Raw genomic sequence first — 21,878 nt, 5'->3', positions numbered from 1 at the left:
ATGGGTAATATCTGAGGGTTGATGTTTTACCTTTGGAAAGATACTGATGGCTATGGACGTATTCCATAGAAAAATTCTCATCTCCACATACAAGGTCAGACAATTAAATTCGCGAACTCATCCTAGAAAAAGTGCTACATACCTAATTGCTGAATATCACTATGGTCATCTTTGAAGTACTTCCCTTGGGAAGCTGTGCACTGACGCCAGTGCCTAGTCCACCCTTCAAAGCAATTTTGGAACTCTTTCTGGAATGGCCATCAGAGCTGTTGTATTACCCTTGATGTCCTAATGTCATCAAAATGTCTTCCTTTCACTATTTCCTTTATCTTCGGGTAAAGAAAGAAGTCATTGGGGGCCACATCAGGTGAGGAGGGAGGGTTATTTGTTTACTGGCTAAAAACTTCCTCACAGACAGTGCGGTGGAAGCTGGTGCATTGTCGTGATGCAAGAGCCATAAATTATTTGTGAAAAGTTCAGGTCGTCTAACTTTTTCACACAGCATTTTCAGCACTTCCAAATAGTAAACTTGGTTAACTGTTTGTCCAGTTGGTACAAATTCATAATGAGTAATCCCTCTGATATCAAAAAAGGTTAGCAACATCGTTGCAACAAGTTCACGAACTTAGTTGTCAGGCCTCCTATTCAAACATTGTCATACAGATTCCATAGATTGAGAGACCCCTTGAGGCTCTCTAACAGACCACACTCAGCAATCCAGGGACCTCAGGTTAAGAACCACTGCTCTTAAAGAGAAACACAACTCATCAGGTACCATAGCTGGTGAGAGACCATGATTCCTTCTTAGACCTATCTGTCACATTCATTCAATAATTATGTTTCAGGCAACTACTACGCATTTCCAAGGTATTTTCTAAGTCTAACTCTCACTAAGTTTTCTGAAGCAGTTGGGCTGCTTCTTACCTGAATGAAAATCACTTCACTGAAAAGGTAAACTATAAAATGTTCTACAATACAGTATAAAGACAGTGACTTTATCTTGTTCCTTCAATTCTAGAAGAAAGTGGCAGACTCCTTCTGGGAAACCTACTGGCATATGGCAAACCTCAATGACTATGTGTGCCATTGAATTAGTTTCTAATGGAAAAACCTGGTCTCTGAGGAATGTGGTTATGAAGCAGCAGCCATGGCAGCTGTATGTCTGCAGAGCCGAGGTGCCTGAAAGGGATGGTGGAGTGCAGACTCCACTCATTTCTCTCACAGTCCTGCGTCTAGACGCTGCACACCAGCACACTTCCCTTTACTGGAAACCAAAAGGCACACCCAAGAGGCTGGTTTGAGATCATCAACACCTTATCAGGTTTTGATGTCCTTTGCAGAGTTGGTTGGAAATGCATATTTTAAAGGATGTACACTGAAGTATGCAAAGAATAATTTCCCTGCCTAGTGTTTTCATCTCTTCCCGGTCATAATAGATATGAGAAGATATCATCATTTTAGAGACATCTCAGCTCATTTTAGAACAACACTCAATTTAGGAAGGGCACTTTCTATGCCCTCTGTTATCAATGACTCTAGGAAGCTGGTATCCTATGTTCTGGGAATAAGGTGTAACTCAGTGACCGACATTACAGGTTAATGAGTATAAATTCATACCACTAAATTTAGGGTTTTATTTGATATATGACTCTTCCTGGAATAGTCTTTTTATCCAATGCAATTTTATCAGAGGTATATGGACTTTCCTCTTAAAATTAAAAAAAATGAACATCTAAATGTAAATATTTATTGTCCACCAGGAGTATAGGTGCTGGAGATGATAGATAGCTAGATATCGAGATAGCTGATAGCTAGATAATAAAGATAGATAGATAGATAGATAGATAGATAGATAGATAGATAGATAGATACAGGGATTGATGCTGCTCTCTTGGAGCTTAAACTGTGGTGGGAGCAATAAGCAATAAATTAATAAACAAATACAAAATTATGATAAAGGAAATTAAAGTAAGAGCAGATAGAGAGGTAGAGAATAACACGGGGCCTTCTTAGCTAAGGTGCAGGGACGTTCAGCTCCTGAAAAGGAGCTGGCCTTGGGAACAGTTACGGATGGATGAAGATTCTGAGGAGGGCAAGAGCTTGGCATGTTTGAGGACAGGAAAGGAAGCTACTGCAGTTACAATGGACAGGGGAGAAAACAGTACGTGATGTGTCTTGAGACAAGACCAGGCAAGTCCTGCTGAGGAGCCTGGATTTACCACATAAAATCTGTTTGTTATTCATTTATGACTCACATTATAGTAATTATTAATCAAATACTCATACTCAAAAGAATAAGTAATGTTTAGGGAGCATGTACTAAAGGCAGACCTGGATAAAGTGTTTTCCATGTATTATCTCAAGTGATCTTCCCAACATGCCTACCAGATCGGCACTATCCTGGTTCTACCCTGGGGGAACTGAGACTCATAACATGGTGACTTCTCCAACATCACACAGCAAGTAAGTGGTAAGGTCCGGAGGTGAGCCCTGGATTGTAGACTGCCTGATTTGAGTTCTTAACCAAATCCAGAGACCACTCCTCTTGAATTTCATCCGTACCTTGAAGCATTTGAAGACAAGCAGAACCTGCCCTTGGATGAGTCTTAGAGGGACCTGGGCTCCTTTAGATCTCACTTAGCTTTAGCATTGTACTCGGCAGATGCTGGGATGGAATCCAAAATCCTGATAGAACCAGAGGTCTGTGGGGAGAGTATTAGAAGCGATGCTTTAACTGAAGTCCAGAAAAAGGCCAGAAGAGAGATGTAAGAAAGCGTTAGACTTGCTCAAGGAAAAGGAGGAAGCTGCTGCATTTGGCTTTTATTGGTTGATGTAGTTATGTCCCCTGGGAAAAACTGGTAGACAAATGCCAGAGGGAAGTAGGAAGAGCTGGGTAATGTAGAGCTTGCATCATAGGAAGCAGATCTCATTAATAATTATGATTATTATAATGTTCTCATTTCTTGATGCTGCAAGTCCAATGAAACATTGAAAATGAAACAACAAACCCATTTACCTGGGATGACATTAGGACACCAGCTAGCCTCAATGGGAATCTAAAGGCTGTGTTCCTTTTGGGGTGACTCGTAGAACCCATGGGAAAAGCCTCATTTGAGATATGCTCAGCCCAGAGTATCTCCTCTGTCCCATCACCAAAGTAAAAAACCAGAGAGCCATCCTGCGTGCCTTTTTCTTTCATCTCATTCATTCACCTCAGCACCTTGTTTTGCTGGTTCTGCGTCTTTAATGTTGACCATACTGTGTTCCCTTCTCTATTCACCTGTTCCCGCCTTGGTCCAGGCCACCATTATCACTTGCCCAGAGTAACGGTGTGGTCTTTTATCAGCTGTACATGCTTCCCACCTTGCCCTGAAACATTTAGTCTGCATTGTTTTGCAAGGGCGATCTTTCCAGAATAACGTTTGACTGTGCTGCCTGCCTTTCCCCACTTATCACCATTCAATGACCCTCCACTGCCTCTCAGATAAAGTTAAACTTCTTTAGCATGACACACAAGGCCTTCTGCCTCCCTCTCTAGTCTCATCTCTCACTGTCTTCAGTGAACAACAAATTACTTACTATTCTTCACTGCCCCAAACAATCTTTGTCATTCTTTGCCTACAAGCCCTCACATATGCCGCCGTCTTCTCCTAGAGTGCCTTTTCCATCTTTGTGTTTTAAGACTCAGTTCAAATGCCACTTTCTCTATGAAACTATTCTTACATCATCCCTTTATAATGTGGTAGACAGAATAATGTCTCCCCCTCCCCAAAGGGGCCCATGTACTAACCTCCTTCCATGTAATTACCTTATATGGTAAAAGGAACTTGGCAGATGTAATTAAGTTAGGGGCTCTGAGATGGGGAGGTTATTTTGGATTATCTGGGTGGGTCCACTGCAATCATAACTGTCCTTATAAGAGGGAGATAGATATGTCAGTGTCAGAGAAGGAGATTTACGACAGAAGTACGGGGGGAGGGGGGAGAGAGGATTTAAAGACGGCTGAACCAAGTTACTGGTTTTGAAGGTGGAAGAAGAAGCCACAAGCCAAGGAATGAAGGCAGCCTCTAGAAATTGGAAAAATCAGGGGGAAAATATTCTGCCCTAAAGTCTCCAGAAAAAATGCAGCTATGTCGACACTTTGATTTTAAAACTCTCACCTCTAAAACTGTAGGATAAATTTGTGTTATTTTTAGTCACTAAGTTTGTGGTCATTTGTGGTGGTTGTGACAATAGGAAACTAATACACAGTCTCTGTCCCTGCTTCACTCTTCCACAAAGGAAAATCAACCCCTCTGTCTTGAAGCTTCTATTGGACAATTTACACACCTTCTTCTTCTAACAAGAATATAAGCTCTGAGGGTTAAAACCAAGTCCTCTGCATATTTATGCATGAGTACAAGGCTGGACCATTGATGGCCATTCATTCATTCATTTGTTCACTCATTCTCTCATTCAAACATATATTGTATTATGTATTGAGTATTTAATATGTACCAGACTGGTATGCTCAGTAAATGTATTGAAGAGCTAAAATAGGCTTTCTACCTTCAAGTAGCTGATAGTTTGATGGAAAAGGTGGACATTAATTAAATAACCTCCAAGTAATTTGAGTTGACTGAGGATGTGTAAAAGTGGATCAAGAGTACTCAGGGTGGGCAGAGGGAATGGAACATACAGAGGCTCTTCGAGAAGATGAAGTATAGTGCATTTGAGAAACTGAGTTGGATGAGGTGTTTGACTAGGGGCATGATGTAAGGCATGATCTGGACAGGCAAAGAGGGACTAGATGTTATAGGTCCTTATGGGGCCTGTTAAGGTCATTGACCTTTAACCTAACAACAATGGGAATTTATTGGAACTTTTTAAGCAGGGGAGCTGGGTTAACAGATATGAATTTAAAAAATGAGCACGTTTGTCACTATATGGAGAGTGGTTTGGAGGAAGACATGGCTGGGCAGAAAAGTGAAAATATCATAGTGAGACTTTTGATGGATGTTGCCATAGAGAGAGGGTAAGAGTGGAGATGGAGAGAAGTAGACAGATCAAGGGATAGTCCAGAATCAAAATTGACAGGATTTAGTGCTGAGTTGGATGTTGTTGGGCAAGAGTGGCTTTGTTGAATGAAGGAACAGAGCATTTTCCTGTAGCTTTACAGTAGAAATCATTTTGCCATGATTAAGAGGCTATAGAGTCCATGTGAAGAACACTGGAGCAGTTCAGAGTTTAGGGACCTACATTTCCATCCTGGCCCCAAAAGTATCAGGCTGTATTAACCTGCTAAATCACATAGCTTTTCTGCTTCTTAAAATGACAAATCTATCTTCATAAAGGGGATAATTAAATAAAATTCAAAATTTAATTCAATGTAATAAGTAAGTTTTCATTGAAGAGCAATTTTGCCCATATCCCATCATATGAGATCTGGAGAATCCAAAAGAAAGAAGTTTAAATTTTTATTTTTAAGAAATCAATCTTAGCTGGAGAAAACAACACTAGTGCACATGATTATTGATATTATTTAAGATAAAACATAATTAATAGCAAAATATATGGTACTGGCTAAATACATAATGGAAAAGCAGGACGGTGAGAAATCATTTTGACTATTGCCTTTTGACTCTGTAGAGAAAGAAGAAGTTGGTCTGAGTCCTACATAGGGACCAACATTTGAAAAGCAAAAAGGATGGAGAAAAAATAATGTGAATAAAGGATAGAAGTAATTGTAAAGTTTTGGGGGTCAGTGAAGTGTCTCATTACTGTGAGATGTGAAATTCCAAACTGGTGGATAGTGGAAGTAAATCTAGACAGGTAAATTTGGTGCCAAATCAGAAAGCGGGGCCAGGCAGAGAAGCCTGAGCTTGGTGTAATGAATCTTGTGGAACAAAGAATAGTTCTGAAGGAGGAGAGAAGAGATAGGTAAAGATTAATTGGAAGAGAGTATGATGGGTGTTTTGGATGGAAGAACAATTGGAAGCAAGAAGATCAAGGAGAAATCTCAGTGGTAGGAGAAGAGAGATTGAGAGATACTTCAGAAGGATTCTTATAGAATTTGGTGGTTTGGGCTATAAATAAAGCAGAGAAAGGAGAGTGAACAATGAGTAAAAGGCTTTCAATTAAGTGCCTGGGAAAATGAGTTTTACTGCCGAAATGGGTTACGAGGAAAGGAAGATGATAGTTAGGCCTATGTTGAAGAGGTCTAAGCTCAGGTGAGATTGGGATAATAAAGTGAGCTTGTTCTGGAAATGAAGTAAGAAATCTGGATGCAAGATTTAAGGGATATAGTCATAGAGATGATGGTTGAGTACTGGATAGATTACAAAAATGGCTATAATGCTTTGTAGCTACTCCCATCAAGAGGCAGTGTCTGTTTCTCCAACCCTTGAGTCTGGGATGGCCTCATGACTTGCTTTGACCAACAGAATGTGATGAAAGTGATGTGTATGAGTTCTAAGCCTAAGCCTTGAGAGGCCTTGCAGCGTTCATGCTCACTTTTTTGGAACGTCAAGATTTCCATGAGGATAAGCCCAAGCTAACCTTCTGGATTACAAGAGGTAAGTGGACCAGTCTTCCCCATTTTCCCAACTGCAAGAGAGCTAACCCCTAGACAGAGAGTCACCCTATTATCCAGAAAATTATCACAGATGTATCATGAGTGAGCTCAGTCAAGACCAGCAGATGTACTATCCAGCTGAGTTCAGGCCAAATTGCTTCTCAGAGACTCATGAACTACATAAATAATGTGGTTTCAAGCCATTAAGTTTTGGAGTGATTTTGTATGCAGCAAAAACTAACTGATACATAAACTTCAGGAGACAGGGAGAGAGAATTAAGAAATAGAAAAGCAGAGGGCAATGCTAAGTAAATCACATAAACTCAAGGAAAAAATAAGCTAGTTAGTAGATTTTGCTAGACTTTATTAATGCATCAATTAAATTACCTTATCATATAGCAAAAACAAAGTTTTAGTGGCCCCAATACTCTGATTTTTACAAAAGGTGCATGCATAACTAGGGTTAGGAGCAGACAGGTAAGAAAAAAAATTCATTGAGGATCTTAAAAGGAGAAATTGCTTTGTAAGAAGTGGGTTGAAAATTCCACCACTTAGAGTGAACAAAGGCAAGAGGAGAAAGTCAATACCAAATGCATCGTGTCTGATGTTATCAGTAATACCCAAAGCATCAGCCGGGGTAAGGTAGTTACGTAAACTTCTATGTCTCAGGTAGGAACCCAGCCCAGTCAGGAGTCTTCTGCCTCCCTGGACCAATGCTTGCTAAATATTCAATGTGTCCCTGGTATGGTTTGAGTTCTGTAAGCATGTACAGTTCTTCAGGAGACCTTTTCCCGCTTTCTTAGGTAATACATTAGCATTTGCCCCACTGAGATTTTTGACCCTTTATTAAATACAGGAGTTTAATGACTCTTTTCTGCAGTGTGTGTGTGTGTGTGTGTGTGTGTGTGTGTGTGTGTGTGTTTTCAATTCTTCCTGTTTTCTAGATAATAAAGTCAGTTTGTTAGATGTCGAAGCACCTGAGGCTCTCTTCAATCTCATTTTGACCTAATTTATTTTAGCAGATGTCAGGAACATCAGCAAAGAGTTCATTAAAATGCGCTTTCTGTGCTTCTCATGCTACGCCTCTTCGTGAGGTCTTAGATGTCCTTAAGTTCTAGGGGGGAAACAATGACCTGTTAAGACCTTAAGGAAGAAAAATAAAATAATAAAGGGTCACTCTTAATGGAAATATCAATTCAGTAGAATGGAGTTACTAAAATAAAAAACATAACAGGTTGCAGTTGAAAACAATCCTTGGGAAGTCAGAATTTAACTCAAAGAGAAAGCCCTGAGTTAACCAGGAAGCGAATTCTTACCTTGGCAGAGGAAACAAAAGAGGGCTCTGAGAATGTGTCATAGCCTCAGATAACTCCCTAAGTGGTACTTAGAGGCAAGCTCGAGAAGGTATTCTTAGCCTGGAGAGTGATGAGCCCATATAGGGAGGAACCAGCAAAGGCACCAGGCTATGAACAATTCCCGCCTTCACACCCCCCTGGGCTGCCCCTGCAAAACAGGCCAGGGGATGCACTGTGGAGGGGACTTCAGCAGAGAAGGGCGCGTCCAGGGTCTACTGACTCTAGCAGAAAATAAAAGGCAGTTTTTGTTGGTATTTGTGTTTGGTCTTCATTCGAAGTGAATGGATCCAATCTTTAGAAAGGCTGAGAGGGATCCTAGGATGGATTTGAGGAAAAAGACTTCAAGGTATAGAGAACAAACAAAAAACTCAAAGAGAAATTGGCCAGATAGAGAGTGGGGTCACCAGGAGGATAGGGACAAGCAGCAAGACCTTAGGGAAAGAACTATAATCCAGGATGAGATCTACTCCTTCCCAAACAGCACGTGCAGTGGTTAAAACTGCAGGGGAATTTAGAGTAAAATGCTTAAAAAGCCCATTCTAAGACTTAAAGTTGCTTTGGAAAATTCCATAATAGCCTAATAGGTTTCTTCTTCATATGTATGTATGTATGTATGTATGTATGTATGTATGTATGTATGTATCTATCTATCTATCTATCTATCTATCTATCTATCTATCTATCTATCTATCTATCTATCTATCTATACCGGGGGTGCCAAAAAAATGTATACACATGACTTGTATTTATCTTTTGTTATCAGTGTATATTATTACAATTTTAACAGTTTTTTCCTTTCTTAAAATGTGTCTACATTTTTTTGATAACCTCTGTATATACACACACACAGTTGTTTTGAAGCTGATGCTTCACACCTCATATATTCCATTTGCCACTGTATTATTTCTTCTGCTTTCATCCTCAGTACCATCATATTTAGACAATGGTAATAGCTTAAACATAAAATAAACCCAACAAGTCCTCACAATACAAAGGTAACATCACACAGTTTTCACTGCCCTGGAGCCCTGACCTTTCTTTACGAGGCTTTTTAGGGATTGTCAAACAAGGAGAGGTTCTATGGCAGAGCCCATGTTGAATTTGGGAGAGAAGACCTGAGTTTAGTCTTCGCGTCACCACTGACCAGAGGTAAATCTCTGGTCAATTAAAAACAGTCTTTCTGAGCCATAGTTTCCTTCATTTGATGGTGAAGTCAATATACAATTAATCTGTTTGTTTCCTGAAGTTAATAATAGTATTACATGGAATGATCCATGAACCTGCAATTGTGGAACATTCTGTGGGAAGATGAAAATGTGGTACCAGTAGGCTATCAAGCTTGGAATCCATTTTAATTTTTCATATAGGGTGACACTTCATTTTAAAGAAAACCTAGAGAGAAAATCCTAAAATTTGCAAAGATGAAAACTACTTGGTTAACACTTTCAAAACTTTTTGGTAGGTTTTCCTTGATAAAAATGCTATTTAATTCAATATATAAAAATGCGTTTGAAAGAATGGTCCATCTCCTCTACCACATTTATATTTCTCCATAGCTCTTACTACCATATAACATTTTCCTTTATTTATTTATTGTCCCCTATCTTCACCTCTCTGAGTAACATATAACACTGATGCATTCTCAATACCTAGGAAAGTTGCGAGCACTTAGTAGAATCTAAAATAAAAATTGGTTGAATGAATAATGACAAGGTCTACATGCTAAATGAAATAAAAATTACTTTTAAAATATTCAAAGTTGGTTTTTATTTACAGCAACTGATTTATAATTCCATGATTATGTCATGATAATAGTGATAATTTGAGAGTAATGATTTTATAAAATTTCATTTGGCTTCATAATCAATAATAGTAATTATGATTGATTTAGTTATAGTATTATGTGCTACATAGTTATATACACTGTTGAGAACCCTACAACAGACCCACCTTCCCCCCAATGCTAAAAATTCTTTCTTCATTTAGCAGACAAGAAAATTTGGGTTCAAAATGTAAATTAATTAAAAGTCACACAGCTAGTGGGAAATGGGAACCTGAATTTGAACCCAAGGTGTGGATGGATCCAGGGTACACATTCCACAGTGATAGTCCCTCCCAGAAGGGAATCAGTTAAATGTAAAAATTAAATGTGATTTAATGTTTCTCTGATAATGCATCCTTGTTCTGGATAAATACTTTAGGAAAGTTATTCAATTCTAATCTGACAGTCATTTTCTCTTGATGTTTGGAAGAACATTATGACACTAGGACATTATTACACTATATTTTGGCACTTAGTGGTGTTACAAGAAGTCTGTTTTCAATCTACATATCATTTTTCCTAAATTCCTCAGGGGATTCTGGTGTAGGTGGTCCATGGACTGCATGAGAAACTGATTCTGGAGGTGACAGACTCAGAGTTTCTACAGAATTTTCCTTCCCAACAGCTCTAGGCTCTTCTGCAGGGGGTACCCTTAATTGTACCCATGAGGAGGATGGAGGTCATCCCCACTGAAGAGGCAGAGTGAAGAAAATGTGGGGATGTTGAGCAACTGGTCAGTGAGCATCACAACCAGGGCTGGAAGCCCAATCTTTTAACTCCTTCTAGAGTTATGCTTCTAAAACTTAACTCTGCCTGTCAATCAGCTGGAGATCATCTCAATGTAGATTCAGATACTCAGTAGGTGTGGAGTGGAGCTAGAGACTCTGCATTTCTAACATGCTCCCAGGTGATGCCGTGCTGGCTCTCAGTCCACTCTTTGAGTAAGAAGCTGTAGCAGGCACTGCTTGTCTCCCTTGAAATATGCTTCACGGTTAAAGATTTGGTTCTCTTGGGCGCATAGAGTTCCATTTTCCCCCGAAGGGATCACTGCAGTTCTTACTCAGATACCTATTAAAATCATCCGCTTTTCTCCCATTCTACCAGTATTTTTCAGAATATGACCCAAATCAGGAGTGTCTAATCAGCTTTCACAAGTTAACATAGTGTGTGAGAGCCTGGGCTTAGGGTCATACACACCGATGCTACAGTCTCACAATCACCACTAACAAACCGTGTGACTTTGCACAAGTGGTTCTGGCTGTCTACATCTTCTTCCTCCCATTCTTAAAATAATCCAATGATCCCTCATGGTGCTGTTGTGAAGGTACAGACCACAGTGAGGTGCCAGAGCACAGTGCCTGGTAAACTGCCAGCGCTGCATAAATGTCAGCTACCTGAACTCTTAGCATCTTGTCCTGCTGTGTGACCCTCGTTCCAGTATTCCTAGATTTATTAAAAGGTTCCATGCCCTTCAGGATTTTATGGGCTCCAATCCTTTGCTCTTCTGATTCCCTCGAAGAGTTGTTGGGATTAAATGAATTAATATGCATCAAATACTTGGAACTGTGCCTGTCACGTAATTAGTACCCATGATGGCTTAGCTTTTACTTTAGCACTTACTGCAATGATAATTAAATCACTTTTGAGGGATTTTTAAGTCGACTGTTTGTTACTCCATTAGACTACAAATCTTATGAAAGTAGGGACTATATCTGGTGTAGACATCTCTGCACCCCAGATCTTTACACTGGGCCTGGGACACAGTTACTACTCAGTAATACAGTCAAATATGTAAATGAATGAACATACGAATAAATCAATGACTGCCTGAATGAGCAACATTCTTGCCTTCCTGAAGAGATCCTCAGGAAAAAAAAGTTTGAGAAACACTCTCTTAGAGTATAGAAGGAGTGGAGGGGGAGAAAAAACTGATATTGGGGAACTAACTAATCTGGGGGAGGTTTAGAGGGCTGTCTTCCAAATCCCCCAGAGGATGAGTAGTTCATAAATACCAGTCAGAGGGAAGAAGTAAGCCAAGGGGAAGACGTCTGGGAGAGGCTGCCAGCAGATAACGGTCTTGGAAAAACTATGAGCTAACCAAGTGTTCTGAACAGATGTGTCAGGAAATGCTTTGAGGTAAATAAAATACAAGAAACGAGGAACCTTTGAATTCCCTGCATCGGGAGCTAATGAAGAACCCATGGCAGGCAGTGAGAAGCTTTCCCTGAGCCGCAGTCCTCAGGTAGGAAAAAAAATCAGGATCTGCCAATTCCCCCAAGGAGTTTCTGGGGTCATGTGGAGAGAGGAGAGGGTTAAGGTCACAGAGTATTAGAACATGATAAGCTGAAGTCAGAGTTCATGTCAATCCCCCACCCCAGCCCCCTCTAAAACAAATGGGTTATGCCTGGGCAGATGGGGAAGAAAGGGTTCCAAGGAGCAGAAAAGAAAATTTAGGGGCATTCCTTAAGATGAGCTGATCACAGGGAATTGCTTTATCCATACTGCATTTTTTATTATAGTTATTCTTCAGTGATGACACTCTGTCTCTGAAATTTATAATACCAACTTAAATCTCCCCTTGAGATGGAATTACCCATCAAAGCATTTCCAGAGTACTTTACACATCCAATAATGATAGTCATTTTACTGGTAGCCTGGGGAAACATTTCCCCTAGCCTCATGCACTCATGAGGGCACAGAACGAAAACCGATAGCAGAATGGACTTTGACTACACAGGGAAGGAAATAATTACACTACAAGATGTGATCAACAAATACAATGAACGTTTAAATTTTAAAAATTTATCACAGTAAAAGACACATTGCCATTAATCCTCCCTCAAAATACTCCCCCTCACTTTGAACACACGTATCCCATCATTCTTGCCACTTTCCGAAGCAGTTCTGGAAGTCCTCTTTAGTGAGTGTCTTTCTTCATCCTCCATCATCACAATGCTCCATGTCATATGTCGCTTCTAGTACAGCAATTTCTGTCAAATAAAAACATTACGGTGTGTCCTCATCCACCTTATTCACCGGATCTGAGACAGTGCGTCTTCTAGCTCTTTCCAAAGTCAAAATGACCATGAAAGGAAAATGTTTCAGGACATCGAGGCAACCATAACAGCACAACTTAAAGACACTCATGAAAGAGGACCTCAAGAATTGCTTCAGAAAGTGGCAAGAACAATAGGATACGTGTGTTTGAATCAAGGGGGAGTATATTGAGGGAGATTAATGGCAATGTGTCTTTTACCGCAAATTTTTTAAATTTAAATATTCACCATATCTTTTGATCACACCTTGTATTGTCTAGGCCACCACGGTCTCAAAAGTGTTTTCCTATATCATCTATGACAGCAATCCTCTTTGTAACTCTGTGGAGGGAACTCATTATTTCCATTTTACAGATGAAAAGACTGAGGCCCAGACAGGGCAAATGAATTATTTAAGGCCATGCATACTTGTAAGTGGCGGAGCCAGGATTTGGACCTATTTCCTTTCATTCCACGTTCAGTTCTCCAAGACAGTGCAGACAGGAGACAGTTTTCTTGCTGGGCATTCTGCCAGAGCAATATGCTTAGAAGGACTTTCATTTTGGCAAATGCACCAAGGGTCTCAATAGTTACCTGATAACAGCTCATCAGATGATCAAGGATTTGTACAGTGTGAGCCCCTCTCATGAGAAAGCACTGCATGTGTCCAAGCTCAGAGGCACATGTGATGAGCTCCATTCAAATTACCACCTGCCTTTGATGTGTTCTCCATGTCCACCACTCTTTCAAGATCCATCAAAGAACCCCATGTCTCTTCAGCCTCTAATGAGGCTGAAATTTGGTTAACCCCCGAGATTCTTGCAAGTACACAAGTCAAAACCCGGGACCTATCTCAGGCACCTAGGCATCTGGTAATAATCCTGAACATGCACATTTCTGGTATGTTGGCCTTCCTCCACTGAAATAATTCCTCAGTTCGTTGGGTTAAAAGGGCATTGAGCTCTGCTTTTGTCTTCTTTCTGTACTGAATTCACGATAAGGTGTTAGGAAACTTGACTCACCTTTTGTTGCTTCAATTTTCTGACTTACAGAAATGAAGTTTCAGTGTTTTACAGTCACCAGCAAGAGGTCAGCTGGTTTGAGGATGTCATCTGTTTCCTGCTGGGATGCCGATTCATCCAGCAGGTCCATCTGACTTCAAAACCTGTGTTCTACCCACTCTGCTCGACTCACTTCTAGGGCTTCCTGTGGCTTTTGCAATGTATCACTTCTGTGTTCCCTGAACTATTGAGGAAATTCTGAGAGTGTGAGTTGACTGTCTAAAACCACCCAGCTAATAAGTACCGAGTAAGGAAGCCTTGCCTGGGAACCTCCTACGCCTTGGCGTCTGTCTACTGCTACGTTGCCTTTATTTCCAAAATGGCCTCAAGAGAAAAGGTGTGCTTTAAACATACTTATCTTTTTTTCTCATTAAACATTATAATTTTGCAGAAAAACACTGCATTCTTAAATCAGGACGTGGGTGTGAATCTATGTTCTACTCAGATTCATTATTAGTTTCAAGAATTTGGGCATATAACCATTCTAAATGCCCATTTATTCATCTTTTAAAAGGTTATAATAGTTTAATGTTGCCTCATCTGTTGATGGCTGGAATCAAATGGGATGCTGTAAGACAAATGAATGTGGTAAAGTATGAAACAGAAGTAAGGAATAATAAAACCGTGATTTCCCGAAAATAAGACTTAGCCAGACAATCAGCTCTAATGCGTCTTTTGGAGCAAAAATTAATATAAGACCTGGTCTTATTTTACTATAATATAAGACAGGGCATAATATAATATAATATAATATAATATAATATAATATAATATAATATAATATAATGCCGGGTCTTATATAATATAATATAAGACCGAGTCTTATATTAATTTTTGCTCCAAAAGACACATTAGAGCTGATTGTCCGGCTAGGTCTTATTTTCGGGAAACACGGTAGTAAAAAAAAAACTTGGAGATGCCTTCCTCGTCTTTGTTAGTCAAGTAGCACCAGAGTATTTGGGGAAAGCAATTTAAAAATCCTGGAGTAAACCATGTGGCAGAGTATCTGAAAATAAAAAAATGTAGAAATACGATGAGAAGATTTGCTCAAAGCTGGTGGTAGTATTAAGTTTCTTGCAGTGGTTCTAAACTAGAGGTTATTTGGCATTGTGTGGAGACAGTTTGGGCTGTCACAGCCTGCGGGGCAGGTTGCTACTGACATCTGGTGGGTAAAGGCCAGGGATGCTGCTGAACACCCTACAGTGCATACAATGACCCTTGACATCAATGAATTATCTGGGCCAAAATGTCATTAGTGTTAAAGTTGAAAAATCCTGGCTTGTTAGAAGTGCCATGAGTTCAACAACGATATCTTGTGTATTCCTGTGCCCTAGCATCTAGCACTGTACTTGGCACAAAGTAGACACCCAATATATATGTTCGTTGAATAAATGGGTGAGTGAATGAACACCTACACAGAACCAGAGAATGCAAGTTAGATCTAATTCACATTGCCAGTGGGAATCTCAGGTCCTCTAGGTATCCCCTCAGTTGACTCTTCTATCTTCTTTTCTGCCCTGTTGAAGCTTCTTCCCTTTCTTTCCTCATCCAACATCAGGCAAGAATGCAACTAGTCTATCAAATCTGAGAATGCCTAGGAGCAATAAATAATGCTTAGAAGACACAAGCACTGCAAGACCTCTTCCAGCCCCCCACCCCTTTGAACCACTCCATTTCAGCCAGACAGTAATCATAGTAAATAAATGGATTCACTCTTGTTCCTTCACTGAGTATGAACAGGTAGGACCAACCAAAAGCACATGTTTCCTGCAAATATCGTACTAGAGCAGTTCGATTATGCTTTTAAAAAGACACATCTTGGGCCATGAAATAGAGATTAGGTTTAGGTGAGAAAATGGAAAATGAAGGCATTTAGTTCCAAGAGTGCAGGTATTATCTGTTCATCACTGTATCTTCCAAGCCTAGTGCCGTGCCTGGCACACGCTAGGTATCCTTAAGTATTTGATGAATAAAAAGGTAACCTGCTGAAGTCAGTGTTCTAACTCCTTCCTCAAATTTGGCCCCAATTAAGAAAAAAATTGTCTCAACCATTCAATTTCATAGAAAGGCAATTTGAATGCCATATGTTTTGAAAAATTATATATATTTTCCTCCCTTATGGAGATCCAAAGCCAGATAAATATATATGCGTTCATCACTGACAGGTGGAATTAAATATAGTGAATTAAAAGTCCTTGCAATAATAAATCATATCAGACACAAATATTCTTAAAGCCACATTTTACCAGAACTAAAATAAGTCTAAAATATTTGTCATATCGTCACCAGAAAGTCTACACTGAGATAATGTGCAGTCATTTGGGTGGAATTAAAAATTCCATTAACAGGACTAAAGAAGTCACATGGGAACTTTCAACAGAAGCCTTTTATGCTCAACGCTTCAGTCCCCCAAAGGAGCATGACTATCCACTTATATTGGCCAACCCTAAGTTCCACAGAGAACTGATTGCCCTGTGTTGGGAATAAGCTTTCCAGAAACTGTAGTGGAATGTATTTGAGGTTACTCCAGAACAATTTTCCATCACCACTTTTGGCTAGAATCTGTGTTAAAATATGATCACTGTAAAACATATTAATTATGCAGATCCACTAGTCTGCAGAGTAGAGAGACTGAGGTGTTTCCATTTTCAACTCATTCCTAATCTTTAAACATTTAAAGACACACCAATGACCAAGAGCCTCTTCTACAGGATTAAATACTTCATGTGCCCATTCCAGGCTCAAAATCGTCACTGATTCCATTTTCTTATATAAATATGGAACAGGACCACCAGCTCTATTTGTACGCCAGCTGAGAATGTTTGATAAATTCAAGACTAGTCCAACACTTATTATATCTTAATACCAGCTGCTTTCTCCATACTTAATAGATCATTTTTTAGCTTTTACTGATCAACATGTTTAAGCACACACATCCATAGCCAAAGAAAAGGCAGAAGGAAACAGAGGTAAGAGGAAGTACAATCTCCACTGCTATTTATTTTGGACTTGGTCACCTCTCTGAAGAAAGCTGTACCTTGTAGATGGAGACTGAAATGTGATGCACTTTATAAAATTGTCTCTACATTTAGTTTTGTGGGATAACCTATATTTGATGAGCACTGTGGCTGAGCACAATATATTTCATTAAAGCAAAAGTGCTCATTTTATGATTTACTATTTTTAGAACTCTCACAAATACTGTTGGGAAAGCAGATTGATTTAAATTCCTTTATCCTGACTGGCTCTAATACCACACTTTCTGATTAAACCACCCAATTATTATTTTAAAAGCAAGAAAAAGAGGTAATAGAGAATCAATAAGTTACCAACCTTGCCTCTGACAAAAATGACTACCATTTTGGAAATATACTTTATTGTATACTGGGCTCTGAACTCTTTTTAATTAACTGTGTGTCTACACGAGGGGTAACTCAAAAGCTATTGCTTGTTAGACATAGCAGATCACACCAAGAAATCCATATTGTGTCAACACATCAAAACTTGACTCTTAATGCTCCCAATTTGTGGTGGGCTGTTTTTGTTAGATTGTTCATTCGTTTTTTTGTTTTTTGTTTGTTTGTTTGTTTTATTTTGAATTTCCTCTGATGTTTGGTGAAATATAGCAAGGGTATCCTGAGGTAGGTTCTATCATGTAGGAACATTTTCATCACTCATACATAATCTTTTCTCTCTCAGTGGAGGGAAGAAATGGCAGCATTTCACAGACTCACCTCATAATTGGTGTGTCCTGCCTCTAGTCTGAAAACAGCTAGTTGAGGAGAAATTTTAAACATATTGATTCTATGTCAGTTGCATTTTCCCCTTATCTGAATTTTATTGGCTTAAATAGATTTCAAATGGGGCGCTCAGTGCTCAGGTGCAAAAGAATGCACTTGGGACTCTGAATTTCAACTTTGTCACGCTTCTCAGCATGCTTATCGGCAGCTGTGTTCATTTTGTAATTACACAGGTGGTGTAGATGCTTTGCAATATTCTACCTGAAGTGCCACCTCAGCCCTTTGCAGCTAGCCAAAGAGTGAAAGAAAATCATGCTGGGAGTGAATAAAATGGAGGTGAGAATTCTACAAAGTGCTCCACAAATAAATAAATTCAATTGCAACTGCATTTTATATTTTGCATCAATGACAAACCAGATACCTTGAGATCTTGATATTTCTAAGTTATTGTTGCATCATTATTTTTACCCTATGTTCAAAAAATTGAAAGTCCAAGCAATGGGTTTCTTTTGATCAATTGCAAAAGCTGCCTTAATTTAGCCACTTCTGCATATACTCTCCCTAGGCTGGCCCCCTTTGGTCATAGCCACATCTTCATAGCTGTACAAGTTGAGTGGAAATAAAACACACATTCTCCAGTTTCAAACACATACTTAGCTTGGAGTCATAAAAGCACAGTCTGAAAGGAGGTTACGTACTGCCAGAAGGGTGAGAAACACCAACGCAAATTTGGTGTGTTTTTGTGATTGTGGGCCCCGGCAAATCATTCCTGTACAGGAGTTGGTTGTAGATTATTCTGATGAAGCAAATCCCTGACAGAAGGGAGAGATGAAACGGATGACTTTGGAATAAGCTACCTCGTTGAGTTTCATTGTCATCACTGTGTGGCATCAAGCAAGTTGCATACTCGCCCTGGGTCTCCATTTTATCATCTGTAAACTGGGGAGTAACACTAGTGCCCTCATGGAATGGTGGTGAAGATGAAAGAAACTGTGCCATGTAAAATGCTTAGCACAGTGCCAGGCATACAGTAGGTACTTCTAAATGAAAATGACAATCACAGTCTCCATTTTGCTAAAATGAATAAATGATCTAATTGTGAAATTTAAAAATCCCTTTATTATTCTCCCCAGCATGGCACAGATTTTTATTCCTTGGAATAGATTACAACAATTTTTTGGCTATGGCATTTTGGATTTTTCCGAAGTAATGCTTTTAAAGACTGCACACTAACCCTAAGTCCAACTAAGGCTCCTCAGGTGTCCCACTGTCCTTCCTATGTCACTGAGTCCAAACATACCTGGAGCCCTAACACTTCTGTAAGCTGGCAACCTGGAGAAAAAGACGATGCTACCCCCACAGGATGCCGTCCCCCTCACATTTTCATTAATTGATATTCCTGAACAGCCTTGGATGATGGTAAACATCCTAACGACTTTGTACATAACCTGCTACAACAGCCATGAAAAGAGAAGGATGAGAAAACATATTAAGGGATGCTGAATAGGGAAGAGGGATGTTTAGCGCTGTTGAATTCACTTTGCAGTCATTGCCAAAAGCCAAAGGATAAAAGTTTTATTTGTTTTTCTCAACAAACTATCTGCTAAGGAACACTTTGTTCCAGGGAGGGTTTATAGCATCTAAGGCTGTTGTTAGGAACACGCTTATTGTGACCAGTAGTGAGGCACTATAATAACTTCATGTGGCTTTGGAGGATTTGCCTCTTTTCGAGGCTGAACTAGATTAATCAAAATTCTGTTTGTCAGAACAAAGAGTTTCATTGTGGCATGAGAAGAATGTGTGAAGGGAGGCATGCCCAAAAGGAAGCAGAGGTGAGGATGAGTGCATTCCCAGACACTCATTACTGTTTCCGGGAGCTGCCCTTACATTACTTCAGGATCTGAAAAATTGCTATTCTGAAAAAGATTCTAAGCCTAAGAGGTCCAGGCATTCGTGATAGTCCCAACTTTACTTTCAAAATCTCTGAAAAACATGTAGTCAGGCCTCTTCCTGCCCATTCAAAGGTGCCTTTGACTTTCATTATATATAAATATATAATAGAAATATATTCTCTAGTTCATTTCACCATGAAAAATATTATGCAGATTTGTTGACTGTGTAACAAAAGAAGAGATTAAAGCATCAGTCCGTTTCCATTAGAGCAATTACTTAATTACCTGATCATCTCTGTCTAGGCTCATTATATTAATAGACTTTCTCCCAGGTTTCTGAATTAACAACAAAGAATTCAGACCCTCTAATACTGTCTAGAAAAAAGGAAAAAGCAGTTAACCAGGCAATACATTTAAAAATCATTATTAGCAGTGGTGACCAGAGCATCATTTTGCACTATTTTGAATTTAATAACAGCAACTTTTCTCTTCATCAGCTTCAGATATAGAAACACGAGAGCCAGGGCTGGGCATTTGACAGATGGTGGCACAAATGCACAGTGCAAAGAAAGAAGAGAAGCAACAGCCACTTGTGATTGTATCTTTTCACAGAATGCTGGAGATTTACTTTAATGGACTGAATACTTTTCATAAATTCAGTTCTTTTAAAGGTGCACACATCCAGTCTTAGAGAAGACTCGTCTCATTCATTCTACCTTGGCATGAGACCTTATGAAATTAACACACCCCTTTCTGCACAGCACACAGTATTTAATAGCTATCTATAGAGTTTAAGAAATTCTTACTCTGATACTGACGAAGAAACTTTAATTAAAATGGTAAGCAGGTTGTAGCACAGTGAATATACTTAAGATATTAAACTCTTCAATGGGGGGGTGGTAGGGTAGAAAAAGCCAAATGTAAGTTTGCTTAAACAGTTTCCTTACTATGTTAGAAGAAACCCAACACATCCTTCAACAACTGAGGTAAGCATCATACTATCACAGAGCACAGCCTCTTCGGTTTAAACAAATGAATACAAGAAAGCAAAGTAAAAAAAAAAATGTCATAACCAAAGATTGAACAGTGATATGGGAAAGAAAAGTGACTCTACAGCCCAAATGTATCTAATACACACACACACACACACACACACACACACACACACACACACACACACACAGATAGCTGTAAATCAAGAGAGAAAAACTTACCGGAGCAAATATCACCATACACATTTACAAAAGAATTGATAATCCAACTTCCCTCTCCTGAAAGAAAATAGAGGTTGTCTCATACTAAAAATAAAGCTTCTCTGTCCACAGCACCAGCCACTTGTCCCTCTGTTTTATGAAGCAAAGGAGGAGAACAAGAAAATCAATGAGGAGGGAAAGTGGGATGTTATACCAATCAGGTAGCAGCTTCTGCCTTATTTGCAGAGAGATGGCAAAACGGTCATGTTATTAGACAGTGACAGCCCACAGCCGAAGTGCAGCAACCTGACACTTCCCTCTGGTGAGAGGCTGCCTGCTTGGAGGGGAGGTGGTTACCCTGATGATGAGCTCCCACCCTGAGCTCTTCCCTCACAACTGCAAGTGCAGGGCTGCTTTGCTCAGGCGGGCTGCATCTGAAGAGAGAACCCTTTTCTTACTCTGTGCGCCCCCTCCTTCCTCAAACACTGCCCTTAAACACAAACTGAGAAATAAAATGGAGCCAGGGTTTTGTGTGTTGGATGTGCGGGTGGGAAGTGATGGCTATATTAAAACCTTGTGAATAGATTTGCATAGATTAGGTAAATGTTTATGTTTGGTTTTAAAAAATTGCCCTCTTTTTTATGGAAATGCCTGGATGTTAAGCACGAGCCCCACTTGGGAAATGTGTGCACCACCCGTAAATAATCACTCGGGTGAAGGGCAGGGAAGGCAGGCTTTGGGGGCTGTGGCAACTGCGGAAGGGACACATTACAACTTGGTTCTCATTCCTTGCAAGAGTGTTACTCAAAGCCTTCTCCTGAAAAATCTTCAAATTGAATAGGTTTCAGAGGTTTAACGTGACCTGGCTCTGCTTTTTCTACAAATGAGCCTCCTCGGGAAGGCATTGAACTTGACTCATTCAAGGGGCTGAAATTGGGGCATCCTGAGGCAACATGTTTTGGGGGGATTGGCACCAAATTCATGGAGAGGCTGCCCACAGGTTACATGCTCTCCTCACACTGGCTTCCTGGGGGCAATTGTTCAGTGCCCTGTACCATAGCAAAAGTGGGAGTAAGCTGTGTGCCTCTTCCCCTCAGATTCCCCATTTCAAGACCCCGCTGGATACGAGAAGTGTTAGGTTGGCCCAGCGGTGTCTGCTTTATCTTCCGTGCAGTTGTAATGGCCCAACTGAAAACTCTCCTTGGCTGGCCATGTTTTTTATTTATG

General features: G+C 39.8%; 1 protein-coding gene across 4 annotated transcripts in view; it reads right to left on the bottom strand.

The window, feature by feature from the left end:
• The window catches only part of SYNPR (synaptoporin), a 300,916-nt gene that overhangs the window by 141,535 nt on the left and 137,503 nt on the right, over window positions 1-21,878 (bottom strand). Inside the window, exons 1-2 of one of the 4 annotated variants that reach the window (XM_074313228.2) lie at window positions 20,673-21,078; window positions 12,589-12,720 (exon numbers count right to left, since the gene is read on the bottom strand). The exons of 1 other annotated variant lie outside the window; for it this stretch is intronic. In XM_074313228.2, the coding sequence (XP_074169329.2) occupies window positions 12,589-12,696 (108 nt within the window). In that variant the 5' untranslated portion in view covers window positions 12,697-12,720; window positions 20,673-21,078. Of the gene's footprint in view, window positions 1-12,588; window positions 12,721-20,672; window positions 21,079-21,878 lie in introns of those variants that run through there. 2 more of the 4 variants (XM_019728363.3, XM_074313227.2) reach the window with 2 other exon arrangements.

The sequence above is a fragment of the Rhinolophus sinicus genome, chromosome 5 (assembly GCF_057876585.1).
Source record: "Rhinolophus sinicus isolate RSI-liver-muscle chromosome 5, RSI-T2T, whole genome shotgun sequence".
NCBI lineage: Eukaryota > Metazoa > Chordata > Mammalia > Chiroptera > Rhinolophidae > Rhinolophus > Rhinolophus sinicus.
This window is presented reverse-complemented; position numbering and strand designations above follow the sequence as displayed.